The 16,942-nt window shown below is 39.3% G+C and overlaps 1 protein-coding gene across 1 annotated transcript in view; it reads right to left on the bottom strand.

Annotated features, from left to right (window-relative positions):
- Positions 1–1,186: 1,186 nt before the first annotated feature.
- Positions 1,187–16,942, bottom strand: part of FGGY (FGGY carbohydrate kinase domain containing) — a 665,661-nt gene continuing 649,905 nt past the window's right edge. Inside the window, exons 15-16 of the mRNA XM_053693628.1 lie at positions 11,777–11,838; positions 1,187–1,886 (exon numbers count right to left, since the gene is read on the bottom strand). Of these exons, the coding sequence (XP_053549603.1) occupies positions 1,805–1,886; positions 11,777–11,838 (144 nt within the window). The 3' untranslated portion in view covers positions 1,187–1,804. The remainder of the gene's footprint in view (positions 1,887–11,776; positions 11,839–16,942) is intronic.

The following is a 16,942-nucleotide window of genomic DNA, read 5'->3' as shown; positions in this document are numbered from 1 at the left end:
CATGATACAGTAATACTGTTTACACGGGTCAGTCACAGCACTTGGCTCGCCTGAGTCGCCTCTCACTATTATGGGATGATTTGTGTTCCCCACTCGGGATGTTAATTGCAAAATTACTTGCCCAAACATCTGCTGCCCGTGGCTCCAGACTCATCACAACAAACAGAGCTCCTGACCACCTAAGACACACTCTGCCTCTTGGTAAATTTCCTCCTCATTTACATTTTTAGGAGTTGTCTCCGGTCACACAAGTAACCGGCCTCGTGTACTAGTCTAATCCCCTTCCCACCTCAGTCCAGGACGGCTGCCTGTGTCACACTGCTCAGGACTGGACAGACTTCCTAGCTGCTCAGCAACTTCTTCTCCTCCTCTGCTTCTTTCCCCTACATGGCTGCTGAGCGCCTAGGGGCTCCTGCTTTGTGTGCACTGTCTGTCTGCACTCACTTACTGTACAAGTAGTAACCAGAAACAAGCGTGTCTCTCTGCACGGAGCTCACCGCCCGGTGCCCTAGTGGGAAGGCCTGCCGCCTGACACTTCTTTAGCTCCAGCAGCTTTAGCTCCGGCATTGGGCTCTCTGCAGTCTACAAAGTTAGAAATATATATATTTTTTAAATATCAATGTGTTGCTGCTCTAACTTTGCGTGACCCCCATGCTTGGGCGTCCTAAGGCAGCGACGGGCCTGAATAGGTTTATTTAGTCTTGGTGATGTGGGGGTCGGCGGTTTAGGAGTTAATAGGTTTATTTACGGAGTTGCAATTTGAGGGGTCCGTGGTTTAGGGGTTAATAGGTTTATTTAGTGTTGGCGATGTGGGGGGACGACGGTTTAGGGGTCAATAGGTTTATTTAGTCTTGGCAATGTGGGGGGTCGGCGGTTTAGGAGTTAATAAGTTTATTTTAGTATTTGCGATGCTGGGGGTGGCGGTTTAGGGGTTAATAGTGTAGTTTATGGGTGTTAGTGTACTTTGTAACATATTTTTTATGAGTTTTGTGAAACAAGTCTTTGATTGCGGAATGGATCGTTGCAGGAAAGGCCATAACAATCACGTTAATGCTGTAACGCGCAAATTGTAATACCCGTGAGCTGAGCAGTCTGCACTCAAAGGACATTCTTTTAGTGGTAAAGCCGTACCGCACAACTTGTAATCTCCCTCATAGTGAGTTACAGATGACACATTATAACAACATTGTGGATCATCCTTTATTTTATTGCATTAATGGAGAATAAACAGATCTTCTTGGATACAAAATACAAATAATGAAACATTTACACTTAAATCTAAATTGTGCTTGATACAAATACAGTTAGTTTAGTTAGTTACAGTTATAGGGACAAGAAAGTCACAATTAAAACTTTCAGGATTTAGACCAATTTCCTTCTATTATTTAATTTGCTTTGTTCACTACTGGGAGCTAGCTGCGGATTGGTGGCTGCACATAAATGCCTCTTGTCATTGGCTCACTCAATGTGTTCAGCTAGCTCCCAGTAATGCATTGCTGTTCCTTTAACAAAGGATACTAAGAAAATGAAGCAAATTTGATAAAAGAAGTTAATTGAAAAGTTATTAGCGCTGCAGAATCTGCCTGCGCTCTACAAATAACCGATAATAATTTAAAACAGTACGTTCTGAATCATAAAAGAAAAAAATGTGGGTCATTATAGTGATAACGTTTGATTTTCTTATTCATTAGAGTGAATGCTGCAACTCTATGTAGTTAAGCCCCTGGAAATTACTGCTCAGGAGCTGCAGAGCACTGCTTGTCCTGGACGGAAACTGATGCAACTCCAGAGGACTTTTATTTCATTAGACACTTTCCATGATAGTTTTGTATTCCCTCTGATGTTCAAACAACTTCAGAAAAACTTGATATTTCTTTTCATAAAATCTGCACAAGAGACAAAATAATTAATTAGCTATATTGGAGAATGCATGTAATGCAATAATCATAATTTTAAGAAACCAACAAAAAATGTTTGAGCATAAAGGACTTGTGTTTTAGACCAAATCTCCATTGTTTGGCTTCAGTAGAAAAGATAATGTAACAAGGCAATTAACTCCTAAACCACCAGACCCTGCATCACAATTAACCACCCACCTAACGTTCAGAACCCAACACAAAAGATCCCTTTCTGATCAAACCCAAATAATTAATCCTACTACTAGACCTAGCCACCAGACCCACAATTAACCCTCTAACTGCCAGATCTTCAATTCAACCCCCACTTTTAACTCTCCAAATGCCAGACCCTAGTTGAAAAAAATCCACTGCTGTTAACTCCCTAACTGCATGACCCCCAACATAAAATAACCCCTTTTAACTCCCAACCACCAGAACCCCAAACAAAAAGTAAATCCCAATGTGAAAATTCCCTCCCTCTATTAACTCCCAAACCCCCCTACACTAGTGCAGCATACACTGCTCACAAAATCATCTTGAGTCATAAAAAAATATATAACCAGCTATGATCTAGAACAGACAGAGCTTGTCATTGTTATTGCTTTACACAAAATATCCATTGTTTGTCTTCAGCAGAAAAAATAACGCAACAAACTGGAAAATCTACAATTTCCAGACTTAAATTACATGAGAGGGGGCAAAATAAATAATGAAAGTATATTACAAAGCTGTTTTACTAAAGCATAGCCAGGCATTTTATATAACAAAGTGTTTACTGTCCCTTTAATGTGAATCAAGAGAGGCATATGTGGTATGCAGGACCTGCTTGACAATGCTAAGCCTCTTTGTGGGGTTGCACAAGAATTGTATTATTGCATTATGCCAGGGCTGCAACTAACGATTCATTTCATAATTAATTAATCAATTAATCGGATAAAAAAAACAAAAAACAATTTAAGATTACTTAAGGGATGGTCTAATCCCTTTATTACTGTAAAAAATAAAATAGTTTTAAATCCCCCTTGAACTGAATAAAACTTGCTGACATAGTACACTATTCCAATAATTCTCTGGGCTGAGGCTGAATAAGTTCTGTTCACAGACTGGACTTCTGCGTTCGTGTGAACATGTATGTTCAAGTCCACAGATTGTGTAATAAAATTGTATATTTCAAAATATCAATTTTCTTACATTTGTGTGACAAATCAAAATTCCTAAGTACCCCTAACTGCTAAATGTGTATAGTGATTAAAAACTCTCATAACAGGGAAATAAATGCAAAAATCATATATCCCAGGTCTCTGAATCAGAAGGAAATTGGAGTTTTCTACCTTGTTATTTATTTTGCCCACTTTTGTTTCTATAGTTTAACTTTTGTATTTTTCTGCTGTCCCCAAAAGAGAAGCTGAAGTGCATATGCAGACTTAGAGGCTTTAGTCTTATACTAAATTCCAGTTCCTATAATACAGATTAATTTAGTGTATGTAAAATGCTCCCATAAGGTAACAGAAATAATTTTTATTAAAAACCAGCCCTCCAACACACTCCCCAGTGCTTGCTTATTATTATTTTATTTATTTTTTTGCCAAAAAAAACTGAAAATAGGACATGATCTGCCTTTACTCTCCCCTTTGAAGTTGAGACAGACTGAGTGGAGGCAGCAGGACCGTGCATCTTCTGCTTCCTAAAGCACTGGAGAGTGGGATAGATGTGCTTATATACGAAGTCTGAGGCAAATATTTGCAGTGCAGATTTGATTTTCCTGATGCAGCTGTGCAGGACCGGGTACTAGGCACTATTAGGCAGGACCGGGTACTAGGCACTATTAGGCAGGACCGACTAGGTAATAAAGTAAACTTTTTGACTGGTTTGGTGTTACTTTGTCCTGCCTAACAGTGCCTAGTACCCGTTCCTGCACAGCTACATCTACAGCAACCCCCCACTCAAGCCCGCTATTGGTAAGATGATGCCGCCACTGCAGAGTGCAGATCAGTATAGGCTGAGAAGGCGGGAGTATAAGGTGGCGCCGTTGCGCAAAGCAGTCTGTATGCCGTCGGAGAGGGGAGGAGTAAGGTGGCACCGTTGCGCAAAGCAGTCTGTATGCCGTGGGAGAGGGGAGGAGTAAGATGGCGCCGCAGCGCCAAACAGTGTATGAGGCTCAACATAACAACTAATCGATAATGAAAATCATTGACTACGATTTTCATTATCAATTTTATTGATTAGTTGTTTTAGCCCTACATTATTCCCATTAAATATATTTATTCAGTTTCCTAACTTTATTTTATTTTTCTCAGTGTTTTCCCAAAAATAATTTTTATTGTATAATAAACTTGTTAATAACAACAGGTTCATCAATTTCTTTAACAATCATAGGTCTAATAATATTTACTCGGTAAGTACAATTAGGATGTCTACATGAACAATCAAAAGAATATGGTATACATACATAAAGTCTCCTTAATTTAGGAGATCTTACAAGGTGAACAAGAGTTATCATATCTTAAATATAGAGATTAGTGTAGTGCAATACTCATAGATATTAACTAAACATTATAATGGCTTCGAAAAGTCAGCCAATGGATACCATTTAACATACTTCTTCCAGTAACCCAGCGGGTTAAACATAGTGCGCATCTCCAGGATGGGAAATCTGTTCCAGAACAGGTGAGAGGAGAAAGGGATAAGGGGTGGGGCGGGGGGGGGGGGGTAACAGGTCACATATTATAGTGAGGGGGAGGGGGGGATACAGAAGGAGGGGGGTACATGCCAAAGTTTAAGAATAGGAGGGAGCAGATGGGGGTCCTTAGCTAGGCAGCAGATTCGCATTAAATTTTAAAACTAAGTTTCACTAGGGGGGGTGTCTAGGGGCCTCATCATATCTGCGTGCTTGTCTACTGTCCTCCTGATAGCTGAACCAGGGTTCCCAGATCTGCCAATAGAGGTCCTCCTTGTCCATACTAAAGTAAAAACTTTGTTCCATCTTGGCATATACCTGCATTATAGAGTTGACGGCTGTAATATCTGGGGGCTGGGTCTGCTTCCATGCTCTCGCTATCACCAATTTCGTGGCTGCGAGAATAAAGATTTTCAACTTAGACAAAGGAGTCGGGACATTTCGTGGGAACATGTGTAGTAAAGCAATCTCAGAGGTGAGCGAGACAGTCATCCCAAGGGTAGAGCAAAGGTTAGATATTTGAGTCCATATGGGTTTTAATTTTGGGCAGTCCCACCATATATGAATATCTGAGCCTCTTAATTCACATTCTCTCCAGCAGAGAGGGGATGCTGTAGGAAACATCTGAGAAAGTCTGGAAGGGGTATAATACCATTGCAGGAACAATATCATGTATGATTCTAGGGTGTTTGCACAATGTACAGTCTTCTTAGTTAAAGTCATAGCTATATGTAGGTCCTTGTCCGTGATTGGTCTGGATAGGTCTCCCTCCCAGGCCCTAAGTTGCCAGGGTCTATCCTTATTTGTGGACATCTGTAGTAAATTATAGTGGAATGATATAAGTCTAGGAGTCTTGACATGGAGCTGCCACAGTTTTTCCCAGTTGGTCAGGGGTCTATTGAGAACTTTAGGAAAACCCCAAGATATCAAGAAGGCATACAGTCTAGAATATTCAAATGTGATCCATAGAGGGAGGTCTTGAATGATAGAGCCTATATTGCTCGGAGTGAGCAAAGTGCCCGAGGGGTATAAGTGGGAAATCAGTCTCAAGTCCCACTCTCCCCATTGTAGTACATGCGTATCAGGCAGGGCGGCAAGTAAGGCCGGTAAAGAATGTATAGGAGATGGATGCGGGGCAACCTCAGGTAGATTCCTAAGATTATGCCAGGCTTTTAAATTTTCCCTAACAATGACATTCTTAATTCCCAAAGTATCTAACCGGTGGTCAGGGATCCAGGGTAAGTCAGCCAAGCCAAATCCCACGGGGAGGTCGAAAGCTTCTATGCTCTTCCACCCCTGTGGTTCTCCTTTGTCCGCCCATGCCGAAACATGAGAGAGTCTGGCAGCTTCGTAGTAAACGCGTATGCTAGGCATAGCTACACCTCCCTGTTCATATCTTTTCTGAAGTATTTTCGCTGCAATACGGGTTTTAGACTTACCCCAGATATAGCTTTGACCAAGAGATTGGAGCTTATCAATTAGGTCACTAGGAACATTAAGAGGAATACAGCAAAAATAATAGAGAATTTTGGGTAGGATCGTCATTTTAAAAGATGCTATGCGGCCTAGCCATGAGATCTCCTTAAGACTCCAGGAGGTGGTGAGCTCAGTGACTTCTCTAATAATATCTGAGTAATTTATGGCAATTACCAACTTCGGGTCAGGACCAAGCTGCACTCCTAAGTGCTGAATGGTATTTTGTGACCATTGAAAGGAATACGACGCTCGCAGAACATCTAGTTCAAATGCCAGGATACCAACAGGCAAAGCCTCAGTCTTAGAAACATTGACCTTGTAATAGCTACGGGCACCAAATTTGGATATAAGGTCAAAGAGAGCAGGCAAGGAGCCTAATGGATTTGTTAGGAAACAAACCTAACACCTCGTATCATGTGGGAATTCCTAATGGCTTGAGCCAAAGGCTCAATGGCCAGTGTAAAAATTAGGGGTGACAGGGGACACCCCTGTCTAGTACCATTAGTGATACGGATTTCCAGGGAAGCAAATCCTAGGCCCTTGACTACCACAGAAGGACAGGAGTACAGGGCCCGAATTGCCTTAATCACCTTGCCTGGCATGCCAAATTGATCAAGCATACACCACAAGTAGTCCCATCTGAGGCAACTCCAAACGGGAGGCCTCTGTGAGAATGTCAAGCATTTTTCGAGAATTATCTGGGCCTTTTCTGCCAAAAGTAAACCCGACCTGGTCGGAGTGTACCACCTTCGGGAGCAGGCTATTGAGACGATTAGCCCAAAGTTTTGCATACAACTTTACATCTCCATTGATCAATGAGATCGGTCTATAACTGGTACCCTGGGAGGGATCTTTGTTCGGCTGAGGGATAGGTAGGATTATTGCCTGCAGAAATTCCCTGTTGAACGAACCTGACTCTCGGGCCTCTGAGAAAACGTTGAGGAGGATCTTGTTTAACTCTGTCTTGAAGAGTTTGTAGAAGGCCGCCGGATATCCATCTGGACCAGGAGCCTTATTATTTTGAGTGTGCTTAATGGCTAGGTTAAGTTCAGCCAAAGAAAACGGGGCCCTAAGCGCTTCCTTATCCCTTCTGGTAAAGTTGGCAGGTTTAGGTTTCGTAGGAAGTCAATTATATTTTGTACAGTGGATTCTCTACCAGCCATTGAGGGCTGAAGATGATAGAGTTCGGAATTTTTCTCAGTGTTTATCTTCCTAAGAGACCCTTAAACAAAATTGTGACTCCATGCACACTAATTTCAAACATGGTCACAAGACCTATATTAGTGAACTTGTAAAATGGAACAAGCGTGCTTGACCGCGAGTTCCATAATGTAGGCGCAAACACTCTGAAACACACTCTTATGAATGAGTTTATTTTTTTTATTTTTTATTGTTTGCACGGAGGCGCATCTTCTATTAAAACCCAGTCACAAAGGGGTGATCTTATTTACGGGTCTCTAAGGATGATACAATGTAGCAAGGCAACAGAGTCATGATTTACAGTTTAAATAATGTTAAAATCCAGTAAAATTAGCTATTATACGTCTGTGAATAGAAACTTGTAGCTGCCATTTGTTTTTAGTTAACGCCAAAATGGAAACTGTGCTATAATAAACATTAGTTGAAAATAATGTTTAAAAAATACTTGCAAAAGTTGTAAAGCGACCATATAGAGATTGAAAAAGAGTGCACAGTCTGCCCATCCTGACACCCTATAAGATGCATTCAGATGGGTTAGCAGTGGTTTGGATGGAAATGGATTGCAATAGTTAAAGGATCACTAAAGTCAAAATTAAACTTTTCGTGGTTCAGATAGATCATGCAATTTGAAACAATTTTCCAATTGACTTATATGATCTAATTTGTTTTGTTCTCTAATTATCCTTTGTTGAAAAGCATGCCAAGGTAGGGGGAGAAACAAAAATGCACTCCTGGCAGCTAGCTGCTAATTTGAGGCTGCACATATATGTCTCTTGTCATTGCCTCACCCAATGTGTTCAGCTAACTCATGTAATGCACTGCTGCTCCTTCAACAAAGGATACAAAGAAAATGAAGCAAATTTGATAATAGAAGTATACTGGAAAGTTGTTTAAAGTTGAATGTTCTATCTGAATCATGAAAGAATAAATTATAGGTTTCATGTCCCTTTAAGGTTGGTAATACTACAACATGTTTAGAATATAAAGAAAATATAACATTTACTGAAATGATAGCAGTTTGCATTGTTGCTAGAGGTTGTTGGTATCTAATTAAATGTGTTAATCAGATGAAATTATTAAAGAGGTTTCTACTACAACTGCAATTTCTCTGTAGACCATGCATCAAAAGTAATTCAGTTTTACTCCAAACAATGAATAAAAAATCAATAATGCATAACTTGGAGTTTATTTAATTCCACTTCTAAATATATTTTGTTGCAAAAAAAATGTTATTTAAATACAGAAAATTGAAAATGAAGAATTAAATACATGCACCTCCCCTATGGTACAGAAGGTGGCGCCAAAACATTACTATTACATTTTCTCATTGATTTCTATTTTTGCAGACTAACAGGGTGTGTCTAAAGCAGGGGGAGTAAAATCCAGTGAGAATAACAGAGCAACATCTAATCTCTTTAGCCCTAGAAAAACGATCTCATTTTACTGTTCATCTGAGTATAATTCCTATGGGAATGATTATACAGCGTGTGCACGTGCAGATGCCTCACGGAGAGTTGCTCGCTCTATATAAGATGACCTCTTGCAGAGGACGAGAGCAAATCAAACTTTTCCTTTTAATGAAGGATGTGAACCCAACACAATGAATCACTGTATATAGCACCATATAAGCTTTAGTATGTGGCCCCCATAATCCACATTAGCAGCAGAGTTTAAAATGTATCCGAAATTGCTCTATTAAAGGGTCATTGCAGCCAAAAAAGTTTGCAATATACATTTATTAGCAAAAATGCTTCTAATAAAAATTATAGTGTATTTAAAGGGACAGTCAATACCAGATTTTTGTTGTTTAAATAGATAAACAAACACTTTATTACCCATTCCCCAGTTTTGCATAACCAACACAGGTATATTAATACACTTTTTACCTTTGTTATTACCTTGTATCTAAGCCTCTGCAGACCGCTCCTTATCTCAGTTATATTAATATACTTTTTACCTTTGTTATTACCCTGTATCTAACCCTCTGCAGACTGCTCCTTATCTCAGTTATATTAATACACATTTTACCTCTGTGATTACCCTGTATCTAAGCCTCTGCAGACTGACCCTTATCTCAGTTATTTTAATATACTTTTTACCTCTGTGATTACCCTGTATCTAAGCCTCTGCAGACTGACCCTTATCTCAGTTATATTAATATTCTTTTTACCTCTGTGATTACCCTGTATCCAAGCCTCTGCAGACTGCTCCTTATCTCAGTTATATTAATATACTTTTTACCTCTGTGATTATCTTGTATCTAAGCCTCTGCAGACTGCCCCTTATCTCAGTTATATTAATATACTTTTTACCTCTGTGATTACCTTGTATCTAAGCATCTGCAGACTGCTCCTTATCTCAGTTATATTAATATACTTTTTACCTCTGTTATTACCTTGTATCTAAGCCTCTGCAGACTGCCCCTTATTTCAGTTCTTTGACAGACTTGCATTTTAGCCAATTAGTGCTCACTCCAGGGTAACTTCACGTGCATGAGCTCAATGTTATCTATATGAAACACATGAACTAATGCCATCTAGTGGTCAAAATGCATTCAGATTAGAGGCATATGAACCTCCTAGGTTTAGCTTTCAACTAAGCATACCAAAAGAACAAAGCAAAATTGGTGATAAAAGTAAATTGGAAAGTTGTTTAAAATGACATGCCCTATTTAAATCATGAAAGTTTCTTTTGGACTTGACTGTCCCTTTAAGTATGCACCGTGCACCCGCATTTTAAACACAGCACTTGCTGAGAGAGCCTAAGGTGCTTGTGCCATCTGGTAATGATTTAATGTGTTAATTGCTGACATGATACCAGCCCCACTGGCGCTCTGAGCAGCTGCTGCACTGAGAATATCTAGCTATGCCTCAGAACAAAACACTAAAACAGGGATAATTTTTAGTAGAAGATTTTTTACCTATACGTGTACATTGCAATGTGTTTCTGTTCAAAGATGTCATTCATTTAAGTGCATTTCAATTTTGACTGGAATGTCCCTTTAAGTACATTTTGAACTTGTAATGAGAGCAGAACGCATTACCACTCTATATTTACACAGAATCGTATGTGTTTACACAGTGAGGCCGATACGTACGGTCTGATGTATGTGTTTACACAGTGAGGCCGATACGTACGGTCTGATTTATGTGTTTACACAGTGAGGCCGATATGTACGGTCTGATGTATGTGTTTACACAGCGAGGCCGATACGTACGGCCTGATGTATGTGTTTACACAGTGAGGCCGATACATACGGTCTGATTTATGTGTTTACACAGTGAGGCCGATACGTACGGTCTGATGTATGTGTTTACACAGTGAGGCCGATACGTACGGACTGATGTATGTGTTTACACAGTGAGGCCGATATGTACGGTCTGATGTATGTGTTTACACAGTGAGGCCGATACGTACGGTCTGATGTATGTGTTTACACAGCAAGGCCAATACGTACGGTCTGATGTATGTGTTTACACAGTGAGGCCGATACGTACGGTCTGATGTATGTGTTTACACAGTGAGGCCGATACGTACGGTCTGATGTATGTGTTTACACAGTGAGGCCGATACGTACGGTCTGATGTATGTGTTTACACAGTGAGGCCGATACGTACGGTCTGATGTATGTGTTTACACAGTGAGGCCGATACGTACGGTCTGATGTATGTGTTTACACAGTGAGGCCGACACGTATGGTCTGATGATTAAAAAGGCGATTTTACTTTCTTATGATTTCTTTATTTCTCTATGTGGAGTTCTGGATGTCAAGGAGAGACACAGACATTGCAAAATAATGCTCAAAAAAAGCCCACAAAGATCTCTTCATGATGCAAGTTTTAGGCTCCGATATTCAAAACATTGCCATATTGAGCAATAAGATAATGAGGTCTGCTCTCATTGCAAGAAAGTATTTTATTTTAAATTCTAATCATCCATTTCTATTGGATGATGAAAATTTAAAATAAAATAAGATCTTGCTAGTGGCTAATTAAAAATCAAAAAGAAAGATGCGGAGCACCGCATAAAACTTGTAGTAAACTTTATTCCAAAAATATGATAAAATGTTAATAGGATAGGTACTTGCGGTGGGTATGCGGTGGTTTAGATATTTATTAGTCTAGTGTTAGTTTGCGATTGTGGGGTACTTTGGTTTAGGGGTATAAGGATTAGTGGTTAGGCACGGCAGTTATATTCCAAGGGATCGTTAACTATACATTGCCAATATGGGTGGCATTGTTGGGTGTTATCTATCGCCAGCAACGCTGACCAAGCATGTATAGTAAACGCCTTTTGGTGATGCTGCCTATTAGCGTCTATATCCGGAGCTTGGAATATTTCGACATGCTTCTGAGTTTAAAAGAAACTTAAAAATATTAATTAACCATAAAAACTGTATCTTCTGTGCCCAATGGATAAGTTGGCACTGTGTTTAGTAATCTACGTGATGTATTTAGCAAGAAATGTTAAGATTGATTGGATCATACCCTTCATGCACTGTTCACCATCTTGTTATTAATTGTACCTTTTGTCTTGTTGATTGGGTAGAACTATCTTGCCGACTTTTGACATTTTTTCCATAGCCTCCTGCAAATAATAATAAAGCATCTTAGTTACTATGTAGACAAGTGCAGCGTTAGTGATTAATAGTATTTGTCTCAAGGTATTTCTACCGTCATTACTATCAAGTTTCTACTAATTCTATAGAGAAATATGGGGCTGGTCTAGCATCTTTGTGAAAAAACTTTCATTCAGTGCAAATGGAGCTTATAAGAAGCGTGGAACCACCTAACAATGAAGTTCAGTATTTTACTGGTGCCAGAATATTTTGAATTACAGTCTTCCTTATAAGCTCTTGCTAAAGTGGCTGTCAATATACAGTTAATATGTTGGTGCCATGCAAATCCCTTTATTTAATGCAGCACTTGATATCTGTTGGTATTTTAAGGACATTTTCAGCTAATGAAAAAAAACGATAGCAAATAAAGGATACAAGGATGCAAGTGGAGCACTATTTAACACTCCCGCTCGAGCGTTAACTCCACTAGAAGCTGTTTTCGTATTATGAGTGGAAAGTAAACTGTTTTCTTTTTTTTCTAACACTTGAGACCTCATATCTTTGAGCCTTTATAACTTTTTTGTGCAATATTTTTTATAATAATTGTTATCATATAGTGTTATTATGAGTGCTACTGTATTTTGCAATGTATTTTTTATGTTTTAAGACACTTTTTTGTTTTGCGAAACAGTTAACCAGAGCTCTAAGGACGCAGCATTCATTCTAGCGTAGGCTGACCATATTGCCACTTTAAGAAGGAACACATATGAAAAATACATATGTGAGGGTTCTTATACAAAACCATTTCTTTAAACAGCCCTGAAAACAGCCCTGACATATGTATTTTTCATATGTGTCCCTTTTTAAAGCGGCAATATGGTCAGCCTATTCTAGGGTAAATCACGATTGCGCTCAAGTTATAGTGTTTACTTTCAACTTGTAATACGAGCAGTAATATTAAAAGAAAAACAACACTGTAAAAGGACATTTTCATGGGTCAGATAGAGCAATTCTGAAACACTTTTCGATTTACTTCTATTATGAAATGTACTTTGTTCTTTTATTAACCTTTGTTGAAAACCATAACTAAACCTCGGTAGGCTCATGAGCAGCATTCACTACAGGGAGCTAGCTGGTGATTGCTGGCTACACACATATGCCTCTTGCCATTGGTTCACCAGTAAAATAAATAATGAAAATATATTACAGAGTTTTTCAATTATGCAGAAATAAACATTTTATTTAAAAAGCTCGTTTACTGTCCCATTAATGGGGTAATACTTATATCATGTATATAAATAACTTTTTTGATGTGCAAGATAACCAGAAGTCTGGAACTAAAATTATACAAAAAGTGCAAAAATAAATTGCTCTAATGTTAGAGTATTTTATCATTGCACTATTGCTTGTATATAACTGTGTGTTTAACCTCTACAAAGCGAGTAAACACATAGTTAAAGTCAGTTTCTGAGCAGCAATGCACCACTGGGAGCTAGCTGAACATCTGATGCGCCCATGACACGATACAAACGCATGTAGCTACAAATCACCATAACTATCAGTAGTGTATAGAATAGGTACATATTCTATTTCCATATAGGGGACGAAGAGTCAAAGTAAATTTAAAAACAGAAGTTAAATTAAAATGATATGGTCTATCTGAATCATGCAAGTTTAATTCTGATTTGGACTTTCCTATCGATTTAAGGACTGATTGCTCATTGGCTGATAAGTCCCACTGCTCCCTTGGCCCCATGATCAGTACAATAACTAATAGTGGAACTCTTTCTATGCTGGGCTAGGTTATAAGGATGGCTGCCTGTCTATGTTCTTCAGTAAAAGTCAACTGACCAAGCCTCACTCTTACAGCAATCAGATGTCTAGTAAAAATAAATATTGTGACATCAGTGAAGACAACTAAATCCTTTCACATTTTGTTCCCAGATTACTGCAGCAGCCGCCCTAACCATACCAGATTACTGCAGCAGCCACCATAACCATACCAGATTACTGCAGCAGCCGCCCTAACCATACCAGATTACTGCAGCAGCCACCCTAACCATACCAGATTACTACAGCACCCGCCCTAACCATACCAGATTACTGCAGCAGCCACCCTAACCATACCATATTACTGCAGCAGCCACCCTAACCATACCATATTACTGCAGCAGCCGCCCTAACCATACCATATTACTGCAGCAGCCACCCTAACCATACCATATTACTGCAGCAGCCGCCCTAACCATACCATATTACTGCAGCAGCCGCCCTAACCATACAGATTACTGCAGCAGCCGCCCTAACCATGCCATATTACTGCAGCAGCCGCCCTAACCATTTAGATTACTGCAGCAGCCGCCCTAACCATGCCATATTACTGCAGCAGCCGCCCTAACCATGCCATATTACTGCAGCAGCCACCATAACCATACCATATTACTGCAGCAGCCGCCCTAACCATACCAGATTACTGCAGCAGCCGTCCTAATCATACCAGATTACTGCAGCAGCCGCCCTAACCATACCAGATTACTGCAGCAGCCACCATAACCATACCATATTACTGCAGCAGCCGCCCTAACCATACCAGATTACTGCAGCAGCCGCCCTAACCATACCAGATTACTGCAGCAGCCGTCCTAACCATACCATATTACTGCAGCAGCCGCCCTAACCATACCATATTACTGCAGCAGCCGCCCTAACCATACCATATAACTGCAGCAGCCACCCTAACCATACCAGATTACTGGTATGCCAGGACACTAGAAGCCAGGACACTAATAGTGTAGAGAAAGGAAAATAAGAGACAACAGGACAGAGCTCCCAATCCTTACAATCCGGGAAAATATGGTACAATTAGGAGTGATGCAGTTCTGTAACAGGCTTTAGAGTCTGAAGTATTCAGCTGTGTGAGAGAGACCAATGAGCTGTTAAAATAAGGCTCTTCCAGCTGAGGAACGCTACAACACTTCCAGAACTGAGGATGAGACTCTACTAACCAGAACCTAATAGGCTGAGAATCTACTAACCAGAACCTAATAGGCTGAGAATCTACTAACCAGAACCTAATAGGCTGAGAATCTACTAACCAGAACCTAATAGGCTGAGAATCTACTAGCCAGAACCTAATAGGCTGAGAATCTACTAACCAGAACCTAATAGGCTGAGAATCTACTAGCCAGAACCTAATAGGCTGAGAATCTACTAACCAGAACCTAATAGGCTGAGACTCTACTAACCAGAACCTAATAGGCTGAGACTCTACTAACCAGAACCTAATAGGATGAGACTCTACTAACCAGAACCTAATAGGATGAGAATCTACTAACCAGAACCTAATAGGCTGAGACTCTACTAACCAGAACCTAATAGGATGAGACTCTACTAACCAGAACCTAATAGGATGAGAATCTACTAACCAGAACCTAATAGGCTGAGACTCTACTAACCAGAACCTAATAGGATGAGACTCTACTAACCAGAACCTAATAGGATGAGAATCTACTAACCAGAACCTAATAGGATGAGAATCTACTAACCATAACCTGTTACCTGGTTAGACTGGGGATACATTTAGGGCTAAATGTTTTGTTTACATATTTATAATGTGTTTATAATGTTTGATGTTTCATTTCTACTTTTACATGTTGGTGAAAATGTATTTGTTTTTATCTGGCTCATGTTTTGTTATGTAATCCAATAAAATAAGAGGTTTGTGATTAAAAAATACTATACAGTATATTTTTATTTCCCCATATGTTGTTATGCAATGCAAAACAAATATGCCAAATATGTTTATTAAAGATGTTAATAATGGCTTTTCTGATAAAAAATATTTAATTTTTTTTTTTAAATGTACTTTACTTTTTTTTTTTTTTTTAAAAACAGGGTCAAAATAACTAATTGTGATAAAACAATTAACTATTGTATCATTCTGAACCCACAAGATTTTTGGAACTATGGGAAATTGGTGTCTTATTTTAGATCTTATTCTTGGTTTGAAATGAAATATTCATGTGATATTCTGTATAATAATGTATCAGTACGGTTTCTTTGCAATTTACTGTACATCATGCTGCATGTTTGGGTCAGCTCTTACAGTTTAACACATCTATTAACTCCCACATTCAGGTTAGAAACGGAATTCTAAGCAGGATTGTATTGTTGATAAAATGAATGCAGAGAGTTTTGTCCATACAAAGAAATCATTCTTCACAAAAAAACCTTAAAAATTCTGTCAGACCCTTTTTTTAATCATTTCTTTCTTCTTTTTCACAAAGGCAGCACTATAAATAAACAGAGAAAGTTTAGCCATTATGAAGATCGTGCAAGTAGCCAGCGAGGGGTCACTGGAGAACTAAATTGTTGCAATGTGAATTATGGATAATGAAGTCTATTGATGGGGTAATAATCCATTCTTGTAACTTCATGACTTAATCAGATACAAAGAAGTAAACAAGACTTCCATGATAAGGGCTTAAACTGAAAGCAGAAAGGAAAATGAGCTATTTTTATACCTCCATTTATTGTTGCTGATTTATCTGCAAACAGCTATAAAGTACTTTAAGTTTTGTATTAAAATGGTTATTTATTTACTAAAAAACAGCCTGTAAGCTTTACTTAAAGGGATATCAAACCCAATTTTTTTCTTTCATTATTCAGACAGAGGGGTAGATTTATCATACCCCAGGCGGACATGATTTGCTGTAGCGTATCATGCCGCCCTGCATAGCTGGTGAACTGCTTGTGCAATGCTGCCCCTGCAGATTTGCGGCCAATCGGTTGCTAGCAAGGGGTGTCAATCAACCCGATCGCATATGATCAGATGGATTGATGTCCGTAGCCTCAGAGGAAGCATACAAGTTAAGGAGCAGCGGTCTTAAGACCGCTGCTTCTTAACTCCTGTTTCCGGCAAGCCTGAAGGCTTTCGCGGAAACAGTTGCATTGGGGCCGATTGACAACTTGTTAAATCGGCCCCACAGCATGCAATTTTAATCAATTTTCTAATTTATTCCTATTATGAATTTTTCTTTGTTCTCTTGGTATCTTTATTTGAAAAGGCAGGAATGTAAGCTTAGGAGCCGGCCCATTTTTGGTTCAGAACCCTGGGTAGCACTTGCTGATTGG

The sequence above is a fragment of the Bombina bombina genome, chromosome 10 (assembly GCF_027579735.1).
Source record: "Bombina bombina isolate aBomBom1 chromosome 10, aBomBom1.pri, whole genome shotgun sequence".
In the NCBI taxonomy this organism is placed as follows: Eukaryota; Metazoa; Chordata; class Amphibia; order Anura; family Bombinatoridae; genus Bombina; species Bombina bombina.
This window is presented reverse-complemented; position numbering and strand designations above follow the sequence as displayed.